Source organism: Malurus melanocephalus, unplaced genomic scaffold (genome assembly GCF_030028575.1).
Source record: "Malurus melanocephalus ecotype Western Australia unplaced genomic scaffold, MMel_1.1 scaffold_77, whole genome shotgun sequence".
NCBI lineage: Eukaryota > Metazoa > Chordata > Aves > Passeriformes > Maluridae > Malurus > Malurus melanocephalus.
Genome location: NW_026623309.1, coordinates 2,058,117 through 2,080,390, shown reverse-complemented (window position 1 = coordinate 2,080,390; position 22,274 = coordinate 2,058,117). Strand labels below are relative to the sequence as shown.

The 22,274-nt window shown below is 37.2% G+C and overlaps 2 protein-coding genes across 3 annotated transcripts in view; both read left to right on the top strand.

Moving 5' to 3' along the window:
* Positions 1-1,201: 1,201 nt before the first annotated feature.
* TNFRSF17 (TNF receptor superfamily member 17) lies at positions 1,202-9,479 on the top strand. 2 transcript variants are annotated; one of them, XM_057367310.1, is made up of 5 exons: positions 1,202-1,242; positions 5,749-5,815; positions 7,802-7,935; positions 8,075-8,206; positions 8,959-9,479. In XM_057367310.1, the coding sequence occupies exons 3-5, from the start codon at positions 7,821-7,823 to the stop codon at positions 9,213-9,215; spliced, it is 504 nt and encodes a 167-aa protein (XP_057223293.1). In that variant the 5' UTR covers positions 1,202-1,242; positions 5,749-5,815; positions 7,802-7,820; the 3' UTR covers positions 9,216-9,479. The 2 variants fall into 2 exon arrangements, with proteins under 2 accessions (XP_057223293.1, XP_057223292.1); XM_057367309.1 differs by having other exon boundaries at positions 7,548-7,935.
* A 1,105-nt stretch (positions 9,480-10,584) lies between these two features.
* The window catches only part of SNX29 (sorting nexin 29), a 96,381-nt gene continuing 84,691 nt past the window's right edge, over positions 10,585-22,274 (top strand). Inside the window, exons 1-7 of the mRNA XM_057367307.1 lie at positions 10,585-10,675; positions 16,149-16,213; positions 17,104-17,156; positions 17,560-17,684; positions 18,614-18,794; positions 19,866-19,936; positions 20,776-21,024. Coding sequence (XP_057223290.1) covers positions 10,669-10,675; positions 16,149-16,213; positions 17,104-17,156; positions 17,560-17,684; positions 18,614-18,794; positions 19,866-19,936; positions 20,776-21,024 — 751 coding nt within the window. The 5' untranslated portion in view covers positions 10,585-10,668. The remainder of the gene's footprint in view (positions 10,676-16,148; positions 16,214-17,103; positions 17,157-17,559; positions 17,685-18,613; positions 18,795-19,865; positions 19,937-20,775; positions 21,025-22,274) is intronic.

The following is a 22,274-nucleotide window of genomic DNA, read 5'->3' as shown; positions in this document are numbered from 1 at the left end:
TTTAGATAGCAAAGGAARTACATGGATTGCTACATCAAAATACCATTTTATAATTTTCTGTGTCCATCTTCTCAGCTCTCAAATACCTYACATGCTCAGCTCATTATTTTTGAAAATAGTCATGTATGTCTCTCACTTCTGTGTGTATACACAACCTTTATTCCCCTTGATTGTGTATCTCTAAAWATAAAAATAAAGGTCTTTTTTTACAAGTGTCATCCTTTTTCTGGTGACTCTAATTGGAGTAACCAGAATTCTCTGCTGTGTGATCTATTGCTTAGTTACCCTGCATGGTTCAGATCTCAAAGACCTGTAAGTTGGCTGCAGTTGGATGGTTTGTTCACAGTGCTTTTCTTYGCATGCACAGACAGTGCAGTTCCTCCTTAGATAGAATTTCTTATGTGGTTTTGATACCATGAGAATCCAGGCTGAAAAATAGGAGGGGGAGAGTAGTTTAGGTAAATAGATTTGCTGTCAAAACTATCATGTGTGTGGGTTTCTTGCTATCAAACCWCGAAATAAACAAAGATGGGGATTTAAATGTGCACATTGTGAAGAACCTCTGCATAGTTTATAAACCTTATGACAGTCAAAAATGTTGTAAATAACAGAGGGTTTGCTTAATGTGGAAGGAATGTGCTGAGCAAAGAAYGTGCATCCAAGGAAGGGAAGAATGAGATCACTTTAATGATGTAAACAGTGASTGAGTCAGGACCAGGAAGGCTAGAGACAGGAGGGAATCTGTTTTGAAGAAAGGCAGAGACTGTGCTKTTTCAGAGATCTGAAAGCCACGTGTAGGATTGGTGGGAGGAGGCATCATGTCAGTTAAAATACTGAAAGAGCYGAAAATGAATCATGTTAAGTACAATCCAGACCTGTGTTTATCTGTTCTTATGTTTTCTTCTAGATTGGCAATATTTTGATTAGCAAATTAACCTTTTGCTTCCTTACAAGCAGCATGGCTAGCAGGACCAGGGCACTAACWGTCACTGCTGAGGCCACACTGCTGYKTYCAGTTCCAGGTCCCCTGTGACAAGAAGGACACTGAGTGTGTCCAGAGGAAGGCAGTGRAGCTGGGGAAGGGGCTGGAGCACAGGTCTGAYGAGGAGTGGCTGAGTGKGTAACACACTTTATTCACACRTTTTCTTTGTGCAGTGACTTCCTGACATGAAGAAGCTCTGGTTGCCATGCCCACTGCTGCATACCATAACTCTAGGCAAGTTCTCCTGCCTTATAAATGTGGTAAGAGTTTTATAAYACTTAAGTTTTAAATGGAAAGTTTTACACGCTGACTGTCTGTCTCAAAGGAGGGGGGAAAAGAAAACTGGTTCCATGTGGGATTTTCATGTGCTTTCTTTTCACCTTCYTAATTCTCTGGAATTCCAGTTGAGGGAGCATGTTGTCCATTAGAGCTCCCTCAAGATTTTAGTTTCAGCAATGACTAAAGCAGAATGGCATTATTGTTATGAAGAAAGAATAACTGTGTCATGRGATTTTTAAAGCTGCTCTTCTATGGCTAGTTAACATGTTAACATTGTTGCAGAAAATAATTACTTCATTATGGAATTGTGAGAATGAAATAGTGAGCTTGTTTCTAAATAGGCTTAATTACTCTAGAAGTATTCTGTGCCAGTACTCTCATTCCAGAGAAAGCAGTTTGCCTGGGGAATTTTTCTGGAGTAGCAGTGGCTAAATCAGTTACAATTTCCCTCCTGTCTTGAGAGAGAGCACACATTRGCACTGTGATGCTGTATATGAGAATTTGAAAAAAGCAAATGTGTGTTACCCAAACCTCTAATTAGCTAGGGAATTTGGCTAAAATTACCAGAAGAAAAATTCTTGTTAGACTTTAGTGTATGCCAAAGATTTCACATCATTCATAGTTGTTCATGCACAATTATTTGTGTTGTAATTCCATAACTCCTGTTGGCTTTACAAACCACTGATGATTTTTAGTTTGTTTTGTCCACCTGCAAAATCACTAGAATAGTAGCATGTAGGAAATTGTTTTTCCAACACAAAAATGTAAGTGCTTACAATTAAGAAATTAAGCGATAAATGACATTTACATTCTGTAAAAACTATTGTACCAACATAAAAATGTCACTGGCATTCTAACAAGCACTGGCTTAATCCAAAGTTGTTTGCACAATTACTGTTTTATGCATTGTCCTTAGTAGTTACATAACTATTTTGGCACATGTGGAATGTCAGAAAAATGAAAAGGTATCTTCTTTCCCCAAAGGGTTTGTAGTCTATTAGCACTGCTTTCCTGGGCTATGCACTTCTTCTTTTCCCTAAGCTGGTTTCTATCTAAGTCAGCTTTGAACACAGCAGGGGATACAGAAGTTGTCTGTGATTTAATTGACTGTGTTTATACTATTGTCATTTTAATCACTATTTTAAAGGAACATATTTCTCTTCTGTTGTTTTGCTCTTTAATCTTTTTTGGAAATACTCGATGCAGCACCAGCAACAGCTCTCTTTTCAAAGCTGTGGTCTAATTAAAATGTGCTGAACCAAACAGGCAAAATCCACATTGTTCTTGTTTTTGCTCTGTGTGCAAATGACATTAAACAATATTTCGTCGAAAAGCAACATTGTTCTGTGCAGCTTGTAAAAGTTAATGAACGTGATGAATCCTTTTATAGCTCCATTCTTTAACTTACTAGCAGTGTGTACCCCATTCCTAGAACAGCCTATCTCCCTCCAGCCCTACAGTTAAAGCATGCACTTCACAAAGCATGGATTCTGAAAAATAACTTTTTAGAAGATGACTCTCTGTAAGAGTGCTGCTCCTTGAAGTGCAATAACTCTTGAGAAGAAAAAAATGGGGCGTTTTTTGGAACATACATTGATCTCACAGATTTTAAGGATTGTTGAGATGAAGTGATTTATAAGACACTTTTTTTGGGGGGGGAGTTATTCTGTAAATAGCTTTAGAGAATTGGAGGGGACTCAGACCAAGCCTGTACTATAAGATTTGACAGTGTAGGTCAGTTGCCTTAGTGAGTGGAAAAAAAAAACAGCTGTGCCAGCACAATGTAGAAACAACTATAGAACCAGAAGAATTCCTTTGTCAGCCTAGCTAATGTCGTTTGTGAAGGGAATGTTATAGTCATAGCAGAAAACCCTCTTTCTCTTGATAAGTGCTATGTAATTGTGCCAGCAGAATTTCTGAAGTACAGTCAGGCAAAAAWGCTGGCACAAGCATGAACAGAGAAATCCCAAAGCAGTGCCAGAACAAAACCTTGTTGTTGAAGTTAACTGTYGTAAATAAACCTCAAGTGATTATTCTGTGACAGATGAATTTCAATCTTTATGTTTAATCAATGAMATGATRGTGTTATTTTGATTTTTTATYTTATTATTTTGGCTTAGGCACTCTCAACAGCTTTTTTTCAAATTAAATAGTGAAAGATAAAATTTTCCTTACCTTTTCCAGGTGACTGATTTCTGTCACATAATATCARTTTAACATGATAGAAATAAGAACTGACAAGGAAGTCTTTGGTTTCTCCAGATGCTTTAAGGAAACCAACAGTCAAATTKGGGTTCATGACAGGAAATGCTCTGRCTGGGTGTTCAGTGCTTGGTGTGCCTGTATTCTGTCAGAGCAACATGGAACTGTAGGTGTTCTGCTYACATGGGAGAAGGTTGTAAGTTTACACTGTGTATGTGTGTGTGTATGTGTAAAACTCCAAAGTTCCAGCCCCTGGAAGGGTTGTACTCCCTTCACCTGTGTTCCCTTCACYAGTAAAAATGATTTAATTTCTTGAAATCCTGCTCAGCAGTTTCATACCCTACTAGAATTGACAGTGTGCCAAAAGCATTCTTCTAAACAACAAACAGATGTTTTACTGCTTCCCAATGTAGATTTGAAGTTCAGAGAGGACTTGTCAGTGCTTGAGAATCATATTAGGAGAGCAAAGAAGTGGAGTTCATAGTGGTCTTTAGAAAATATCCCCCGGTCTCACTCCTGAGTCAGAGAGAAACATTTCAGAAAAATTCTGAGAATTGGTTTTCCTTTTATTTTTTTTTTTTCTTCCTGTTATTTCTGCAGTTGACACTTCTCTTCTTGCATTTCTTTCCCATTGTTCTCTGCAACGATGTCAACTCCAGCAGGCCAAATTAACTAGTCTGAATTATTCTTAGGGGATCTCTTGGGGAGCTTTTGAACTTCAGTTACRGTAACTGCAGAAATACCTCCCTGGCAACACTTTGTGATTTACGGTTAAATGATTATTTAGTAGYAGTTGATAAATCCTTTCTTATTTTGTTCAACTCTGCTAATTTCTGCCTTTTGAAGCAAAATCATATGCCAAGAAGAAAGCACTTATTAGTATCAAGATGTAASTATTTGGAAAGCCAATGCAAGCTCTGTAAATCCCATAACTGAAAAAGAGCTGAAATGTAACTTTGCTGGTAAATAAGCCATATACTTATTATTCCCTAAAGGTAAATATCACTGTAGGAGAACATTCCAGTCATCTCATTTTGTGTGTTTGCACAGTCTACATAGAACAAAACAGTGTTCTACTTTGTGGATTTAATGTGTATTTTACAAGGCAATGGATAAATTATTAACATAACTACAATTTCTAAGTAACAATATCCTTTTCTTGATGTCACTTAATGAGTTTATTCTTAATGCTTCTGTTTTTTGTTTCATTTGTTGGCTGAATCGAATATTTTACTTTACAAACAGCTTCTCAATTCAGGTATTACACATCTCATAAAGCCAGTTGGTATAGTACACTTCTCCCAAAAATGTGCTTGAAGGGTTCTTTTTTTAATATTAACTTCCTTYGATCAAAATTACTCAAAAATGAAGGTTGCACAAGAATCTTGTTAAGCTAGAAAATGTCTTCCTTACTCCTGGACATAGATTTTGAAATAACGTGTGCTTCAGATGTGTAGCAAGATCTGCCACTGGGAACTATTGCTTATCAAGATCTATTGATTACATGCTTGCTTTCACACCCTTGAGGAGAAGAACTTTTGAATGTAAGGATGTGCAAAAAACAAAGGCAACAGGCCATGACAGTTGTAATTCCTCATTGTTTTTTGAACCGTTTGTTGCCTGTTTTGTCATTACATACAGGAGTGGCACAGTATATAGCTGAGGGAAAAAGGCTGGCACTTGTATGGTGCTTGCTTAAAGGAATGACACATTAGAGACCCTTTACTGTCATCGCTCCCCGGTTTCCAATGTGTGAAAAATGTATTGCTTAATAATCAAGGATTTGTGTTTTGGGGGCACATCTATCAAGAAAATTAGTTTAACTTAAAGGCTGTAAGCTTTGGGAAATAGTAGTCCARCCGTAGAAGAATTATTGCTTCATTCACCACAGCTCTGATGAAATGAGCTGTACTGTGCCTTTTACTTGGGGGAAGTTTCCTAGAGTTTGATTGAAAATATGGGACTACTTTGTACTTACTTTGTGTCTTGTAARAAATACATTTGAACTCTAACTAGCCACATAGGAAAACAGTTTCTGGCCCACTGAAAGCATTCTTCCACCATGTCTTATGATCCCATATATACAATCTCAAATAGTTAGACATAAATTAATTTCTACTTACTTTGCACTTAGAGTTGGACAGGACTTTTTGAATGAAGACRTTGGTGCATTAGTTCACCAAATGCAGATTCCTGCTGTGGACTTAGTTTCACATCCCTAGTARGTACTCAGCTGTTTATGTATCTATATATTTTTTTTTCTGTTTTGTTTCTGGCTTTTCCAGGCCCTAGGAAGTAAAACTCCATGAACTGACTGGATCAATGAATTAAAGCTGCTTGCCATATAGTCAGGTAAGCCCTCCAGCCCTTCCTCGTGCTTCAGAGTACATAGAGTGAAGAGCAGGACTATCACTAACACAAAGACATTTAATCAGCTTATCTGTATATAATCCAACCACATCTTTGGTGACTTCAGACATATTTTATTATTTCTTCCCTTGCTTTTAGATCAACATTTCTCTTATTAAGTCCCTTTACAGTTTTTTATGAATAGTACCAGTATCATATCAAGTARATATCAGTTGTAAGATACATCACAGTAACAGAGCAGGAGTGCATAACAAAGTCCAAGAAAGACAAACGTAAGGTCTTGTACCTGTGAAAAAGTAATCCAGGAGTGCAGCAAAGGCTGAGATTTTTCACTGAAATAAATGGAATTATATTGAAAGAAGCTTAAAGAATTGGATCCAGCTTGCCTGTCCTGAAATTCACTTACTGTACCTGTGGACACCATGAAAATACTTTCATGAGTATCTGCTTTCTTGAGACCACAAGAATGTGATTGTCCTCTCCATGACTGAAAAGGCTAAATATGTCTTAAAAGCAAAACTGAAATTACTCTGAGCACAAGGTACCAAATGGTGCTTCATCAGAAACATGGATTATTATCCCAGCCATAAYTGATGTTTCTTCCCCTCAGAGTGTGACTGTATGGAGCAAGTCAGAACCAGTTTGATGACTTCAGCATCAGCATTGTGAAAATTCTGGCATRACCCAGAGCCTTATTTTCTTTCATCACACCTAAATCAGAGTCCATCAATTCCTATTTACCTACTAATCTTTAAGAGGGACAAAAGCCCRTGATAGAAACCTTCAGCAGTGCACCTGGCCCATAGAAACAAGTGCAGAAGCCACAATAAGCATTTCCATCTGCTAGAGACCAGAGTACAGACCTGTTAGACAGCTCCACTAAAAACAGTTTGTGTATTCCCACATGGTGCATTTTGTGGGAAAATAAATCTCGCAGATAGCAATGTGGTATGAAATTAAAACTCCTTATACATTGTTTCTCTTATAACTTTCTGCAGTCAAAAAGGCAATTAACTTATATATGATAGAGAGCCTGTAATTCTGATCTGTCTGTGGCAGTGACACTGGATAGAGGCAGTTATTGCTACTTGCTAGAAATTACTGGTAAATTTTGTATTTAAAATAAACTATTAGAATAAAACATCAAGGTACAAGTTAGCTGTGTGAACTATTTTCATTGTGGTAGTCTKTAGTCAAAGCTTTTTATTTTTCCTATGAGAAGATCAAATACATTTTCAAAAATGTTACATTCCCTGCGTATATSTCTACCTGGCTGGGAAGGAGATGTCCTATAAACCTATTTTTTCATGCTGGGTACTGCAGTTCTAGCCCAGTGACAGTTCTGGATTATGGAAAAACAAGTGAAAAATGCAGATAACATTTTGAATCAAAATTATAAAATATTATAGATCTTCTTTCATGGTTAGAATGTAATCTTATTAGATTTCTCATATAAATGTGGTTACAAGCAAAAAAAAAATAGCTAAAACACCCAAAATGAACTAAGCAAAAAAGCCAACCAAATCCTAATAGAAGATAAATGAGGCTAATTTGGAATTGAGAAGCAATCACCATGAGAAAACCCCACAAAGTTTTAGAGACAAGAACAATTACTATAAACTTCTGTTGAGMGATCTTCTCTCTTTTCTACAGTTTGTAGTATTTAGCACCTGCTCCAGAAATGTCTTCTATAAATAACCATTTTCTGTTTCAGACAAAATTTACATTGAAAATTATCTTGGTGCAGCTGCTCAGTTTTTCTACAATTGTGAATTGCCAAAAAAGGAACAGGAATTCCTTGGGGACCTCAGAATTAAATCTTTTTTTCCTGTAACATGATCCCATGCAGTGGAGCTGTGATGGAAGTCCATTATTACTTGCTAGCTGTTCTTAGAGTTGCTCAAACTGAGAACTGAGGAGTCCTTTGTAGATGATCCTCACTCTCCTACAATTTCTGTGGCTTTGTAGCTCCACAATTACTGSCCCGATGGCACAATGCCCCAAAAATGAATACTTTGATAATCTGCTGCTCTCTTGTACTCCCTGTCACCTGCGGTGTTCCAGTGCACCACCACCCTYGTGTGAAAACTACTGTGAGAAGAGTAAGTAGAGCTCTACAATACTCTGTGGCTGTGCTGGGCATTGTCATGTCATACTTTACATAGGAGTTTTATGTGTTGGACATGTTTACTGTGCATCCATGTTTATGATTAATGCAATGCATCTCTTTTATTTCATAAGGTACCGATTCAAGTGGAATTCTTTGGATTTGCTTGGGCTTAGGAGTGATTTTAATACTCACTCTGTTCACCTTAATGGTCTTATTTAAATGGAAGCACCTAAAGCAACTAAAAGAAAAACTGGAGAACACAGGTGAATAAATAAGATTCTTCATCAARTAAGATTAGATCATTGTACATTTTAGTTACTCTTACCATGTAAAAGCTCTGCATTTCATTCATATTGTAGATTTTGATGACTGTCTTTGTTGGACTGTTTTGTATTCCTCAAATAGTCTCTATGAAGTTATSAAAGTTGTTAGGGAATAAATATCCAGATGGTGACTTGCAAAAGCAGCAATCTATCTTCGCTGGTACTGGTTTCTTCCAAGATTATGTTGTTGTATATATTCATACCTGGCTTACTTGCTGCTGTTKGAGAAATCATTTATGAACCTTCCAAAGCAAAAATCTTTATAAGGGTTTCACCCTCTTCTCACTGAATGCAAGAGGAGTTCTAGCCTGGCACAGGATACACATTCAATATTAACTTTGCATTTTATAAGACTTTAAATAACTTTATTTAATATTGTAGGCTGTAAGAAGCATATGTGGTATATTCTGTGAAAGTGAAAAAATTAAGTTTTTTTCCATTTTACAAATGCTATATTTGTGACTGTTCACACAATCAATAATAACTGATTAGAAAATATGTATTGGATTACTTCCTTGCTTATTCTGAAGTATAGYGGTTGTACTGTAATATGTAACTACAACTTTCACTATATCTTAAAACTTTCACTGAGGTTAGAACATARTGGGACCATAATGAAATTTGGATCTTTAATAGCTCTTTGTTTGGTATAGCAGGATGTATGTATTAAATTAACTTCTGTATATTTACAGACTCCTCTGTGGAGTGGAATAATATACTCAAGGCTAATACTGAAAGCAGYGTGAATACAGAAGAAATTAGACACACACTTCAAAGTGAAACATTAATGTATTCAGTGGAAGAATGYACTTGCAGTGACTGTGGCTCGGTAGAACCTCAGAGTGGCTGTGAAACTTCATTCCCATTACCAGCTACTGAAGAACGAGCRACTGTTCTAGTTACCACCAAATCCTTTGATTATTACAACTACGTTCTGGGTGTTGGATGACTGGGAGAGAAATGTATTTGTACTGGGTAATAATAAATGAGTTATTCCAGTATAGCTGTTAATACTTGCAGTCAGTGGAGAAGGTAGGACATCATCCTTATAGATCTCCCATTCTGCTCTCCTAAATATTGTCATATTAGTTCTAATTCTAGTATTTCGTTAGCCAATTATTTCTACATTATTCTCAGATAATAAACTAGTTATTGAAATTTTTAATCTGTGAAAGTCCTTACATAGGACAACTTTTTCTGCCTTTAGAGATTGTATATATCTGGTGTAAGTAGATACAAACACATCAATAAACAAGTTTGCAAATATATACTTTCATGTTAGACTCTGATCTTATAYCAAAAATTACTTGATGGTAAACAAGGACTGTTCCAAGAGGCCCCCAGGTTCAGAAGGTATCAGCGAGTCACCTAAAGGAGGTTGTGGTGCTGTGGAACACCACACCATAGAATCCCAGASTATCCTGAGTTGGAAGGGACCCACAAAGGTCACCTTAGTCCAGCTCCTGATATTCACTGCAATGCCTGCAATCCCCATGTAGTTCCTGGTGGGTACAGGCGTTCTTTTCAATGCCCAGTGTTTTCAAACTGAGATTTATTTCTCTTTTACTCATTTTTTTACTTATCCTTGTCATATTTACAAGGATGGGTGATTAGAGTCATGCTAGACTAATCTGTGGCCTAAAATTAGGCACATACTTCTGTCACCTTGCCTTCCAAACATTAATGTTACTTTCCTAATATTAGGCCACAATTTTATTCCCAGAAAACTGCAACAACAACAGAAGCAACCACAACAATTGTCTTTATTTGTAGCTAACTTTCTACTTCAGGGTCTTGCATGAATGAGGAACTGAAATATTTTATTGCACAAAATCTACAAATGATCACAGTTACAGCATCTTTACGAGGCTGACAAAAAGTTCGGGGCCAGCTGGGGGTTAGGTTAGGTTAGCTGTGTGGTTTTAGCCACACRGAGCCAACACCTCCCAAACAGGCCTAGAGACCTATTAAATTTATTCTCATCACTTAAAAAAAAATTATCAGAGATTCCACAATTCTTTTTAATGGCCCTTCCGAGCCTTCACCTCGCACGGCACATGCGACAGCAGGGCCAGTTTATCCCCGCTTTTCTCACCGTTCCTGTGCCCGTTGTCCGGTCCTGCCCCTCGGGGCGGCTCTGCCCGCTGCTCCGCGCGAGGGGCTGAGGGGCCGGGAGCGCTGCGGGGCCGGCAGCGCTGAGGGGCCGGGAGCGCTGCGGGGCCGGGAGCGCTGCGGGGCCGGGAGCGCTGAGGGGCCGCCGAGAGCCCCGGGCCGGGAAGCGCTCCCGGGGCCGTGTTTACCTTCCGGGGCGCCGGGCGGGTTCCGGGGCGGGCGGTGGCTGCCGGCCCGGCCGCGGCTGTGCGGAGAGCGGCGGCTCCGGCGGACGGAGCCCCGCGGGCACCATGAGCGGTGAGTGCGGGCGGGCCGGGCCCGCCGGGCGCTGTGGGGGCTGGCGCGGGCAGAGCGGGCCCGGGGGCCCCGGGCGGGAGTGGCCCTGCTCCCGTTCCCCTCAGCTTCTCCCCGGTGCCGTGCTGAGGCACGGAGCTCTCGGGGCTCTCATCACCACACCYCGTTCCTCATTCCGGCTCCCCAAGTCCCCCCGAAGTGCTTTTTACCCCGTTTTGTATCCTAAATGCTGCCCTTGAGCGTGGCACTGGCTCGCTTCACGAGTGATGCTGGGCTCGGGCAYCTGTGTAGCCTCAGCTGTGCAAAATCATAGGGAATACTCCTGAGGAAATAAATGAGTAAGAGAAAATAAAGAGTTAAAAAAAAAAAATGAACTCAGGAGCATGCAGTTGGTGGGAGAGGTGAGAACCATGACTTGTGGAAAAAGGGTCCTGGTTGCTGATTCCCTGACTCAGTCCCGGTGAGGATGGGTCTGTTTGGATGTGGTAATTTCTGACCTCTGTGTTACAGAGGAGTGGTGCGGGGGGTGTGCTAAATCCTTAGCTTTTTGAGGTGTTTGTCAAGGAAATACTTGAAACTTTGCATTGGRATTATGACCCATAAACTACAGGACTGGAGGAAGCACATCCACTTGAATGGGCCAGCATGGAGAATTATTTGTAAGGATGGAGAAAGAAATTTTAATAGACTTTCCTTGTAGATGTAAAGGATAAGTAATACTCCTTTAATATGTATTAAAATACATTGACAAAGGTTTGTTTGGGGCTTTTTAAGAAGGGAGGAGCTTTAGTGAAAACTTTGATGCATCTCTTTGTTTCATTTGCTTCAGCAATGGAAATTGCAGACAACACTCTGCACCTGAGAATTGGATCATATATTGACCTCCCATCCTGATTTAACACATGGTGATCTTTGTTGCCACTGGTAGTAAGAAAAAAACTGAAGGGTTAGCTGGAGCAACTAAATGCTGTGTGATTTATGGAGAGCAGTAATTTCTGAAAGTGAACAGAAAAATAAAACCGCTTTTATTTTTCTTTGTTTTGTTCTCACCTTCATGGTAAGAAGAAAACAGAAAATTTTTATGGAAGAGATGAGGCAAAAAAAAGATTGTTGGGGGGTAACCTGTTGTGAAAAATGCAAGTAACAGTGAAATCTTTCAAAGCATGGGAAAATAAAGTTTCTCAAATGTTTCAGATCTTGACACAGTATAGACTAAATCCTAATTGCAAAATTTCTAGAGTAATCATTTTCATGTGGGGAACCTCAGCCCTTCAATGATGAATCCRGACTGGGACTAGCCTTATGCAAATTTTATGCAAATTAGAGCCTAAATCTTCCTAGGAGACTAATCTTTGAGAGCTCTATTTGGATTCTGTGACTCAAAAGGCAAGGTAACACCTCATGGGCCTAAAGCTTCATGGTGTAGTTATTTTTATTACCTTTAATCTTATTTTTTTTAGGACAATGAAGAGATACATGTTTATGAGAAGTGAAACRTTTAGTTACTTAAAATAGAGTAATGCCTAGGGTGACATCAACAGTTGTGGTTCARTTGCATGGTAACCACCCATGTGTAGCCCCTGCCAGGAATTTTAGGGTTTTTGCAACAGTTTTGATTAGACAGCAAGATAACAAAAAACTCCACTAATGTACTTTGCTAAACATGGCTATTATACAATGCTGTACAGTATTTTTCTAGAATAACAAAAGGGAAATATCTATCACTATCATGCTTGTTTCAGGTAAAGGAGATGGCTCATTTTAACATCTCAYCAATTTTAACCATATCCTTCTTTTAGTGCCTGTAATAGCACTGTCTGTACTTACTTCTATGCTCCGTTTTAGCCCTTTTGAGTTAAAGAGCTGTTMCTAAGATATAAATGGAAGAACTTCCTTTCTTAATGGCTATAATTATATTTAATGTTTATTTTCTTTAGCTACAGTGTATTTCTAGTGGATGTGAAGGTAATTTCCTGTTGATTTAAGCATTACCTTAATATAACTAATGCTACTTACTAATTACATCCTCATATTTTATTGTACAGTGCTGAATAGGCTAAACTTTGAAGGCAAGTAATACAAGGAAACAAGGTTTATGTGCTTGTCAAGAATGGAGGGTGTTGTCATTTAATGACAGTTTCAAAAAACTTTCAAATGCAACTAATGGGGGGTTGATGCAGTAGAATCATAACAATGTAGTATAAGTGACCATTTAAATTAGGTTTGTGTTTGTTTTATCTTCAACTTGCACCCTCAGAATCCATACTGGAGCAAGCAAAAGGGATTGCAGTCTGAAATTTCTGGGCATAAATGCAAGTTATATAAGAGCAATATGAGATTTATTTATTTTACTTATATGCTGCATGTGGTGCTGCAGAGAGCTTTACCTAGAAAGAACTGGATGAAAATCCTGCTTTCCTTTACTTGCATGTCAATTTGCTGCTGCTGTAGGTTTGGATGTTTCTGTCGGGGTWGGAAGAGAAGTTTGTTTTAAAAATAGGAAAGCATGACCTTAAACAGCAGAAAATGAGGAGGGTCACAGAGGCAGGTGCAGTACCTGAGACTATTTTAAACCCTTTTTGACTGAGTAGATGTTGGTGGGAGGAGTCTCTTTAAGTTTCTTACTTTTTTGCAACCTTATGTTTTCATAGTTATTTTTAGAGTCGTGTATGAACTTTTTTTTTTTTATTTTTTTATTGCAACAGACTAAACACAGCCTTTTTCTGAGTAATGCTGTTTTTATGCATTCTATGTTTTGTATTTGTGCTGCTGCAGTTTTTACTGCTGTTCTGAATCAGGAGAAGGGCCTTTCAGTCAGTTTGTAATACACTGTCTTTAGTCTTTAAATCAGCTGGAGTTGATCACACTTAAATGGTGTTCTTGTCTGAAAAGATTTTTTTTTTTCTTACGAGTTAGTTTAGAAAATGAAGATATGAAAGAACTAAGTCTTCATTCGAGTTAGTAGAGATTTATTTTTACCTTCCACCTACTTGAAACAAACCCATCACTAAATAGTACCATATTTTTTAGGCTTGTTACAAAGGAAAATACACYCTCAGCATGAAAAGGGACACAACTTAATCTTTTAGTTTTCAAAAAAGTGTTGGGCTTCATGAATATTTTTCTTTTGCTACTTGTAAAATTTCTGTTAAGCGACAGCAGTAGAAGAATTTAAGACATGCATTGAAGAGAAACCTTGGCCTAGCTCTCAGTAGAGACATTATGTGGTTTTATAGCCYTGTTAATGGTAAGTGATCTGAACTGCTTGAGAAATTATTGGTTGTAATCTCCTGCAGTCATGATGTTAATAGTACAAATTTGCAAGTAAAATAAAAAGAAAATACATATTGCACACAGTCTGTGTAAGATTAAGGTTGTTTGGTATCACATGCTATAGTGGTTTAGAACATCAGTTAGTATAGTGAACATCTGTAGGTGTTCTGTATTTATGTATTTTTTTATATTGATCACAGTTTGGAATCTAGTTACAAACCATTTCTGTTACCAAATCGATACAAAAAGTCCTATGAGATGTGAATTTAAAAACTAACATGTCTTGCATTTGGAAGACAAACTTGGCCCACCTACTAAAATTTTCATTTGATAGATGTTTTTATGGATATGAAAGTATTAATTGCATGGATTTGTTCTGATATTGTCTCAAACTATTAATATAAACAGAAAGGTTGTGTTATGCCTGTTCTTTCAGGTATGTGGGTAGTGTGAGATGGTAAGAGTAACGAGTTTTGAAACAACAGAGAAAATTAGTAGAGTTGTGTGTATTCAGTGTTACTGTTCATGAGGGTTTGCACTAAAAGTTGGGATTGATTTCGTTATTTTATAGTTATGTGATTTATTGTAAGGCATGCGGATACATAGGCATGTTTGCATCTCCATTTTGGCATTGTATGCATGGTAAGAACATTGCATATAGTTTAATRAATTGCAATCTCTGAAGGAGCACAAAGTGGAATGGTAGGGATTCTATGAATTCAGCCTTATCTTCACACTGGCATGACTGGCATAGTTGTTAGGAAGTTAAGACCCCTTTGGTGTGGGGTTTGTTTCTAGAGTCCTGGACTGGCACTGAACATTGTGTGGAGTGCTTGACTAAGAGCCCCAGACCTCACACATCACATGTCTGCACAGTTTGAGTCAGAGTTCAAAATGGGAAGCACAATTTCTTGAAAATGTGCTGTAATCAGCAAAATCAGCATTGTGAAGTTTAGTTASCAGCTATGTTTCTATGTTTTTCCTGTTGTTTTTATTATTCTGGCATACTGTGGGGGTTTTCTTCTGTTTAATGAATATGTGAAACTATATGGAATATGAATTCTATGAATATATTTAGAGACAAGTATGAATATATATAATGTATTATATTAGTATAATGTGTATTTGTTTAAACAAAGGCAGAATCATTTCAAGTGGACAAATTCTGTCCTGTCCTGCTGGTTTAAAAGCAAACTGTTTTGAATGGGATTATGAAGGTAGGAAATTCTGGGATGTGGGCCTCACACTGTTGGATAGCAAGAGGAAGCACATATCTTTGATGTCATCTCTCTTTATTAGAGGGCTTWTTGTGTAGTGTTTGATTTTCAGTGTCTGGAGGAATTTGCTCGTGCAGAGTATGGGTAATTGGCTTTCAGTCCATATCTATATTAATTGTATGTTCCTTGAGAGAGAAAGGAAATAGAATTACTCTAACYCCAGGGATGTCACAGAGGTTTCTGATGGATGTTTTGAAATTAAGCTCCGAATAAAGAAACTACAGAGACAATRTAGATTATTTAAAAGACTAAATTTTACCATGTTCATGGGAATGTATAAAGGGTATTCCATCAAGCAAAGTATTATGCTATTGTTGAAATAGGTTGAGAAGTTAAAGGTTGTCTTGCATAGTTCCTTATATAATAGCAAAATAGATTTTATAGTTGTTAATCAGAAGAACTGTGCTGGTAGTTAAATTTTAATTTATTTTAACAGTTTTTATTTTTTATTTTAACAGGATTTATTTTAACAGTTGCTCTCTGTTCACCTGACTTAAAACTCTTTCTGTAGTAAGGTTATTTGTCAGTAAGAAGAAACTCCTGCTGTCTCTTTCTCACTTTCCATTCTTTTCTTGCTATAATGCTCTTCTACACTGGTGGTTGTGCTAAGAAGCTCAGGGCAAGCTGTGCATCAGCTTGAATAATTATGCTGTATTTGGTACTGCTGAAATACATCTTCAAAATATTGCTAAAATAAKAATCTAGATGATATTTGAAACAGTACTGTTGCCTATTAGAGAAAGGCTGCTTGAAACCTCAAAGCATAGTTTATACTGCATCATTTTACTTAGAGAAAATATATTAGTTATTTTAATAGAATAATTGGCATGGGAAGAAAGCTTTCAGGGCCCAAAAGCAAGAAGTTTGTGTTGGCCTAAATGTATGAAAAAATTATTTTAAAATGATATGATTTTGTTGGTTTTCAGGTTCGCAGACCAACGACACTAAAAGACAATTTCTTCTGGAACGGCTACTGGATGCAGTTAAACAGGTGAGAAATCCAGCACACATTTCAGCAGTGACTTACTCAGAGTTGCTGGCAGGGACTGTCTTTTGCTCTTTGAAAAAGAAGAAAAGGAAACAAAGAAGAAATCATGGCTTTCACATAGTACTACTGAGTTATTGTCTGCTAGCAAAGTACTACTGATATTGTCTGCTAGCAAACAACTACTATGCAGTATTTATTTAAAATTCTTGTTCTGGACAGGTTATATTTGTAATGTATCAATTTTAAATATATGTAATACTAATATTAGGAATATATGTACTTATAATCCTCATGTGACTGAAATGAMTTGCAGTGTACTGCAAAGTCTAACTTAACATTTTGGAGTAGCAGGTTCTTTTCTTTGAGCTAGATTTTTAGTRAATGGTTAAATAGATGTAAAGATGTKATTTATATATGTATATCTGTATYTTRCATCMMCATGAAGTTCAGCAAGTAGAATTTCATAGTCTGGATTCAGTTTGGGAGAGCCTGGGAGGCAAAAGAATGCCTTGCAAGTAAGTTAGTGAAATATTTTATAAAGAGCAGTTCTTATATAATTGTAGCACTGAGTTGGATAGGAGCAATGTTTGGTTTTGTGGGTGTACATTTAAAACTCRAAAGTAGTAATTTCCACTCAGTTTTCAGTTTACTGAAGGACCTGCAGGTGTGTTGCTCTGGCTGGCAAGGATATATTTGAACTGCAAGAGTGACCCATTAGGTGTAACATTGTGCTCTAGAGCATTTTTGGATGCAGGCTGTCTTTGCCAATACTTTATTTTGTWCTGCTTCCTTTTTTGTTATGACTTYGTTTCTTATATAGAAATAGTTTAGAAAACTGAATTAGTTTAGTGTAAAAAAAATTCTTAAATATTCTTCATATCTGTCTGTTGCAGTGTCAAATACGATTTGGAGGAAGAAAAGAAATTGCTTCTGACTSTGACAGCAGGTAAAATAGTCAAAGGTTAACATGTTTAGATTATGTATCATAATGACATAAAACATATGGCTCAAAATATTTGACACATTCAAAAAATTACATTGCATGAAAGGTAGGTGGTCTGAAGCTGAAATAATGTAAGTACAACTCCTCTAGCTGGTGAGGGTGATTTCTCAAGTTGATTACCAGTTCTTCTGAATGTAACCTGTGCCTCAGCTTTCAATCATGATGATGAGACTGTGGGTATAAATAGATTATACTGCTTGCAAAGAATGAGATTACTGCATCATTCACTGCTCATAAGATAATGGTTCACTTTACATTCCCTATCCAGAGAACTGGAATAAAGTTGCTGTACAGAAACATAGTTGGTTGTTCTCTTCACGTGAGTATGTTACAAATTCTGTTGCAGAGTGACCTGTTTGTGTGCTCAGTTTGAAGCTGTGTTCCAGCAYGGCCTGAGGAGGAGCCGGGGATTAGCACTGACAGCAGCAGCAATCAAACAGGCAGCAGGTTTCTCCAGCAAAACTGAAACAGGTTAAGTTGCTAGTTTTACCTGTCCTCTTTTAATTTAGTTCATATGTTCAGTCAAGTGATACAATTTCTAATAGAAGTTTTAAGCTTTGCACCAAACTGCAGGTTGTTGGTGGGGTACTTTACGCTTGGCAGTGTGTTGTAGAAATAGCACTGAAAATTGCTGTTGCTTTTTAGTCTAGTTTAAKTTTCATTCCAAGTTTCTGTAGACATATTGCTGTTGCGAAATTTGCACTTCTCACTGTTTCATCATGTATAGTGGCAAATTTATTTTGAATTCTGCTAGGGATAAACAATGTCTAATTTGCTTATCAGTTTTTCCAACAGTGTTTCATTTGTAATCTTGCCTTACTCCATTCTTTAACTGCTATATTATGTATGGGTCAGGGCAAAGAAAGATATTTTAGTGGAGATATTGTTGCCTTTTAAATACACCACTGCCATTTCCTGAAGTAACATGAATTTGTCACTTGCATGTCTCTAAATTCTGGAGGTACCTGTTCCTTTGGACCTACCTTTTAGCATTTCACATCAGCAGGAACATAGAGTTCTAAAGAAATSTTTTCATAATGTGTTTCCAGTTGAGCATAGGAACCTGTGAATGAAATACTAGCTTAAATATGCTTTTAAATGTGAATTCTATGTAAAAGCATCAGAATGAATGCTTTAAGTTGTGTGGCTTTTCAATGAAGTGAAACATTCTAAGTGCTTACGTAGTCTGAGTTCTGTAGGAATAAATAACCTATTTAACTGGCAGGTTGCATGAAGAGGGTAAATGATTCACCTTTGTCAAAGTTACATTGTTACCTGTTTGTTTTATAAATTTACATGTAAATGCATTCAGGTATGAGCTTAGTGGTTTTCTTGGTGGGCTGATGGTTATTATTATTATTATTATWATTATTATTATTATTATTATTATTATATTCCAGAGCCAGTGTTCTGGTATTATGTGAAAGAAGTCCTGAACAGACACGAATTGCAGCGCTTCTACTCTCTGAGGGCCATCACTACAGACATTGGCAGAGGCAGGGCCTGGCTGCGCTGTGCTCTGAATGAACATTCACTGGAAAGATATGTTCACATGCTGCTTGCAGATAAGAATCGACTCAGGTACTGGATCTGATACCTTTGTCATGCAGGAAATATATTGACAAATGAAGTGCTGTCTGAAGCCCCARGCAACCAGTCAGAAGCTACAGCCATAGTAGTACCCCATATTAATTGCTATGCAGATCAAGTCACTTAATCTCATATTTGAGTTCACTTTTTAAAACTTTTGGCAGCCATTAAGATAATGGTTTGTGCCTATATCAACATGTGACCTGAAACTGGCTTCATTATAGGATATGAGAATACATGCCATTATAGGATATGAGAATACTTGCTTCTATCCCCACCTTCACTTCCATCCTCTTCCCTAAATCCCTTCCCTGTTTTTGCAACAGCTTTCCTCACAGCAACCTTGACTCCATCTTTTAAGGTGCCTCTCTCATTACACTAATTTAATGCACACTTGTAGCCTTGTCTGGTCAATTCATCAGTGGTAATTGCCAGTTACCTTTTGCAGCTGCTGGTGCTGTAATTGCAAAGCTCCAGCAGTGCAGCAGTGGGGAGCTGCTGTTGCAGATCACTGGGAAAGGGTTTGGTTGCAGTTTGTGAACCTTTTGTTACAGCTACTGGGAATAAATTACTATGTATTGTGAAATCCTGAAGTACTCTGGAAGTGCAAAATATGCTTAAGTTCATAAACTAAATCCTGACTTTTTCTCATATGTCTTCAACTCTTTTTCTTTTTGAAAATTTGAGGTGTTTCCCTTTTTTATCAATAACTATTGAACTTGYTCAAACCACTTGATCAAGTCCACTGCATTCAGCAGAAAGGTATTTTATCCATTTTCATTGATTAATGGGTATACTGGATAAGATTATTACCAGAACTGAGTCCATGAATACCTCCTTGTAATTTCTAGTTTGTTCCAATCTTCTCTAGCTTTCTTGCAAAACAGATTTTGGTGAAATCAAATAAAACCAAGTGRAACAATAAAGAAAAAAATCTGAAACCTATTGGGAGGAAATTAGTGACTTCATTGGGGTACTCATTCTTAGAGTTTTCTTGTCTTTCAGAAGTGAAATATATGTTACTATAGGACTGAATGCTCTTTTTTCTTCTTTAAATTCTAGTGTCTTCTATGAAGACTGGTCTTTTATGATGGATGAAGAACGTTCTAGTATGATCCCCACGATGGCAGCTGGTAAGGCTTTCTCCTGATTATTACTGTTCTTGGAAAACTGTTGCATTTTGGAATGTTACATCTGTTTCTGGTTGTGAGGAGCTTCTCTAATACACTCTGTTTATGCAGAGAATGTGTGTCAGAGGCACAGTCTGGGTGAATAGTCAAGGTATTATGCCAATATGAACTGATGGATTGTTAAAATCCTAGATCTGGCCTTACTGCAATTCGAAAATCTTCTGCATTAAATTTTTAACTCTTCAGCAGTCAAGGCTAACCTAAAACCAGTGCAATTTARAGAAATCAAAGTGAGTTATTCCTGGCTAGAAAGGAATAATGATAGAATTTTATAGTAAGATCCAAATTACAGGTGCATACAGGTAAGGAGAGTAAGAAATGAAAGCAAACAATTTACTTTCCTAGAGTTCAGCCACAGAAGTGATGTATTATTCCCTTTTATACTCCTTTTCTTAGATACATGGTCACATGCTTCATTCTGCAAGACAAGGTTCATGGGTGTTTTTCCTAACAGAATATAGGAATCAACATTACTAAAATTGCAATGAAATRTGTTTAAATAAAAGGTTATAAATAAATGGGTTCACAGTACTTTTTGATTATTTSATGTGCAGCTGAACAGCCATCAAGATGAATTCAGAACTGATTGCATCAGCTTGAATATAATCTAGAAAGGAATGAATGGTACATAAAAGAATAAAAATTCATGTATGGAGAATGGTGGGAAATTTTTGGGAAAAATGTTTTACTTGTGATAGCTTTGTTAATCTTCAGGTTCTATATTCACAACTTTTGTGGGAGTATATGGTGCATTTTCGTCTTTTTTTCCCTTTTATCTGAAGGTCTGAAYTCCATTCTTTTTGCTATCAACATTGACAATAAGGATTTAAATGGGCAGAGCAAATGCACACCCACTGTGTCTGATTTGTTAAAGGAATCCACACAAAATGTAACTTCATTATTCAAAGAGTCCACTCAGGGTGTCAGCAGCCTCCTCCGGGAGATCACTGCCTCRTCTGCAGTCTCGATTCTCATCAAACCTGACCAGGACTCTGACCCACTGCCTGTTCTCTCAAGGAATGTAAATGCTGGTAAGCTTTTGTGCAATGTTAGTGCCATTCAGAAACTTAAAAAATATTCAAGTGGGTTTAAAGAACTTTTAGATTTACTTTTAATGCACTATTATAGAGCAGAAGTCCCAAAATCAGTGCACTACACATACCAACTAGTTGAATGTGTAATTAAAAAGCATGAAATTAGAAATACTGGGTGGGAATGCAGGATAATAACTCTGTATTTCAGCATTCTTGYATCACTGTGAGAGGGAGGCTAAACTGTCTTATTGGTAGTGCTCTGCTTGTGACCTGAATTTCAGTTTCTTATTCATAAAATTTATRCTTTGGAGTTTGTGATGTAACTATTTTTCATTTTTAATGTTTTCTTTTGGCACCTTGCYAGTCAGACATACACAGACATATATCTGTTGTTATATATCTGAGACAAATCTTAGCTTCTAATCTTCTTCAAGTAGTGCCTGTGTTTACTGTCTGAATTCCTATGCAAAGCAGGTAATTGCCAAAATGAAAATTTACCCATACACTCTTTACCCTCAGAGGTTTTAGTTTTACAGCCAGCTTGTATGATGTTAATTACTAACAAAGATCCAAAGTCTCTTATAATTTGAAACCAGTCAAGCAAAATGTGATTTTCATTATATATTTTCAGTTCCAAAAAGAGCAAAAGAATAATTTTTTATCTTTGTTTCTGGAAGTTGAGCTAAAAGTTTGTTTTGCTCTGTAAAAGTACAAAACTGCGGGAAGATTTACGTGCTTTTCAATTAAGAAACAAATTCTGAGTTTAGACATTAAATTGTTTTGGTTGTGAGAAAAAGGCACAAAACCCACAGGTGAATCTGGTAGGAACAGAAGTTGTAATAAAATCTGGTTTTTATTGGCATTTAAGGTTGATTTTATTTCAGAACATGTTTTTAAAAACAAACTTTTGGTGAAGGTTTTGTTGTTCAGCACTTAAATGAGATTAAAATCCTAGGTGATACTTGACTTGGGAGAACTTTGTTAGTATAGAATAGGCTTGCAAGATGAAATAAGACAGTAATTGACCATATGGTGCATATGACTGCACAACATGATGTACCTTWTGTGTACAGTACATATGTAAACTCAACATAAAAGGTACAACTTTCAATAAAATGTCACTTTAAAAAGACTGAGTTTGTTGAAATGCAATYATATGTGGAATGTTAGAGCAAGTCAGATGTTTTCATTAAAGTCTGTGCTCTTTTTTTGAATTCTATTTGCAATCAGAATGAGTTTTAGCATCC